The sequence below is a fragment of the Egretta garzetta genome, unplaced genomic scaffold (genome assembly GCF_000687185.1).
Source record: "Egretta garzetta isolate BGI_Z169 unplaced genomic scaffold, ASM68718v1 scaffold38, whole genome shotgun sequence".
Classification (NCBI taxonomy): Eukaryota; Metazoa; Chordata; class Aves; order Pelecaniformes; family Ardeidae; genus Egretta; species Egretta garzetta.
In genome coordinates this window covers 438,377-441,240 of record NW_009260667.1, presented here as the reverse complement: position 1 = coordinate 441,240, position 2,864 = coordinate 438,377, and the positions used below count along the sequence as shown (strand labels likewise).

General features: G+C 36.0%; 1 protein-coding gene across 1 annotated transcript in view; it reads right to left on the bottom strand.

Annotated features, from left to right (window-relative positions):
• The window catches only part of NUP205 (nucleoporin 205), a 46,961-nt gene that overhangs the window by 8,623 nt on the left and 35,474 nt on the right, over positions 1-2,864 (bottom strand). The window contains 3 exon segments of the mRNA XM_035900990.1: positions 1,035-1,156; positions 1,369-1,560; positions 2,293-2,441. Coding sequence (XP_035756883.1) covers positions 1,035-1,156; positions 1,369-1,560; positions 2,293-2,441 — 463 coding nt within the window.

The following is a 2,864-nucleotide window of genomic DNA, read 5'->3' as shown; positions in this document are numbered from 1 at the left end:
CCATACATTCTTAAGAAGTTTAAAAAGAAGAAAGAACAGAAAAGAAAAGAAAAAAAGAAGAAAGATAATCAGTGCAAGAAAAGTGAAGCCCACTAGCGAGGCAGAGCCTCAGCCTACAATCACCCTCAAGAACCTGCAAACATTCATATTTCAGTAATAGGTCTGTACTTGAACTGAGTTTATATAAAAAAAAAACCCAAATTTATGAAACACAGCTGCTGCAATTTGCCTAGAAAGCTGCTGCCAGACATCTTCTCTAAGCAGAGAAAACTACTTCTTTGTAGTATACTACATTAAATCAGATTACTTGTAGAATACAACATCTGTTTTCTTTACTTATATACAAAACTAAATATTCTCAAATATTTTAGGAAGAGGTGTGCTTAATTCTAAAGCAACTGATAAATAAAATAGACGTCCTCTACAAATGCCCTGTAGGTTTTGTACAATCTTATACATCCCATTGGCACTTCTGTCTAAGTCTTAAATTTTTCCAAAGTGTTTGAACCCCGTTGTGTCACTAAGACAGTACAATTAGAAAGAAGAAACTTGTTCAAGCAATACTAACTGTGAAATTTTGTTTACTTTTTTCTTTTAAATATGTCATAAAACATTTCTGAAGTAACATTTACTTCACTGCTCTCTCATTAGTGCTTTATGGGGGAGGACAAACTCTGCACTTTCTTTTTACCAACTGCAAAATCCCCAAAATAATTTTACAGTGTAGGCTATTTTTTAAACGTTACACTCTAAGTGATATAATAATTAGAAAATTCATATTTAAGGTGTCAAACAAAAAAAATTTTACATAGTCTAAGTAACTGGACATGCAAGTACAACTTCACACCCCCTTACTTGGATTTTTTCTCTCAATAAAAGGTAGTTTTAAACTGAACTGATAGGTTAAAGAAACACATACACAAAAAGAAGATAGCCATAAGTACTTACTCAAAAGACTTGTGGCTATGAAAAGACATCATATGCTTCCAAGACTATAGTACAGTTTTGAAATCAGACAGGGAACCAACACTTACCCCTGATGGTCTGTTTCAGGTCGCATGTCATACACCTGACACTGTGCCAGCCTGACAATCACTCCAGACCGCAGCAGCTCTAATGCCCCTTGCTGACTTTTAGCTACTCTAGTGAGAAATGCCTAGAGAAGAGTAAGAGCAGGGTAAGTACTGGAGATGCACAATGAGACTTATTATGACTATTTTCTCTCTTGATTTTAACATCATTTCAAATACTATTATTTTAGTAAAATACCTCCAAGTACAATCAATATGAAGTATAGACAAACAATTTTTATTATACAAAAAAGAAATCAAGCATGATACCACAAAATGGTTTCTGAAGTACTATTACCATTTTGGACTCATAGGTGTACAGCGCTTTAAGTAAAGGGGGCTGAGGTGTGAGCAAGCTCTGAAGAGTCAGATCATCATCTGCTAGGCTGTCCACAAGCACCTTCAGGTAGCCACTGTTCGAGAGATACAACAGCCACTGCTGCTGCTTGTCTACTGAAACAATACGATCAAGCAAAGCCAATGCCAGCATCTGGGATGGGGGAAGAAAAAACAAAGAAACAAATCAAAACAGAATTAAATCTATGAGATCAATGAGATTATATGAATATGAATATGAAATGCTAAGCAGTTCCCTCTAAGAGCTTCTTAAAAGCAGAATGCATTTCTGCACTAGAATCGCAACCTTTTATGTGGAAAATATTTTAAGATTTCCTGACATTTTAGCATACTATGAGCCAATTACCTTTTCTCTATTACTCTTTAACAAAACATTACAGATATTGTTGAACAGTAACTATGCCAAAATATTTTAATGAAGTATTGCTACAAGCACTATTGCTATTTAAAACTAGTTTGCATTGTGACTAGATTCCTGTCCACTGAAGTTATATCAGGAAAGTATTTCTTCCTGAAGCCACCAAACCTTCCCAAAGTAGGAAAATAAACTGTTAAGTCCATGATTTAAAAATAATAACAAATCAATGCCACAGCAGTTCACACCTACAATCTTTTGCAGCAGTGCTTGCTACCCTTATTTTTAAACAATAGGACACATAGCTTTTTTGAGAAAAAAATTAATATGCATGTATGCCCCTAATTTCAACATTTTGAAGGATGAGTGGGAGGACAGAAACGTGAAAGAGATTAAGTATCTACAAAAAATGTTCTAATTCTACCTCATGAAATTTCCCTTTCCTGCACAGTAGCAGAATGTTCTTTAAAACAAACCTCTCTGCAACTGCAAAAGAATAGGTTTATTTACCCGGCCTATCTCATGACCATCACAAGCATCACGACAGACCACTTCCATGAGAGCTGCCCCATAACTCTCAATAATTGCCATGTTTTCCCGTTGCAATTTACTAAACACATCTTCAGGAGCTGTCAGACGTTCCCACATCGTTTTTTTAGCTGTAAAAAGCAAGTAAAACAAAAAATGAAAAATGATAGATGGGCAGCTTAGCATTACCTTAGCTACAGTATAGCTGAGGCTACGTCCTTCAGGGCATTCTCTGTCTTGCAACAGAAATGCCCCAAACAATGGATGGGATTTTTGACTGAAGTGCAGATGTTTTCCTACAAATCCATTCTTTCCCGAGTATCATACACAGGCCAGGCAGCACAAAAAAATGTGTGTGCCTCTATACATACACCATCCTTGCAAATATATATTCTACATTGCATGGATTGAGTTTTAGAATAATTTTAAGCAGACTATTAGGCCTAAGAACTTCCATGGAGACCAAAACACTCACTTTTGAAGGGAAGTAAACAAGGTGACTTAAGTGGGAATGGGCTGAATCCAAAGCCAGCAATAAACTACAACGGGGTCAT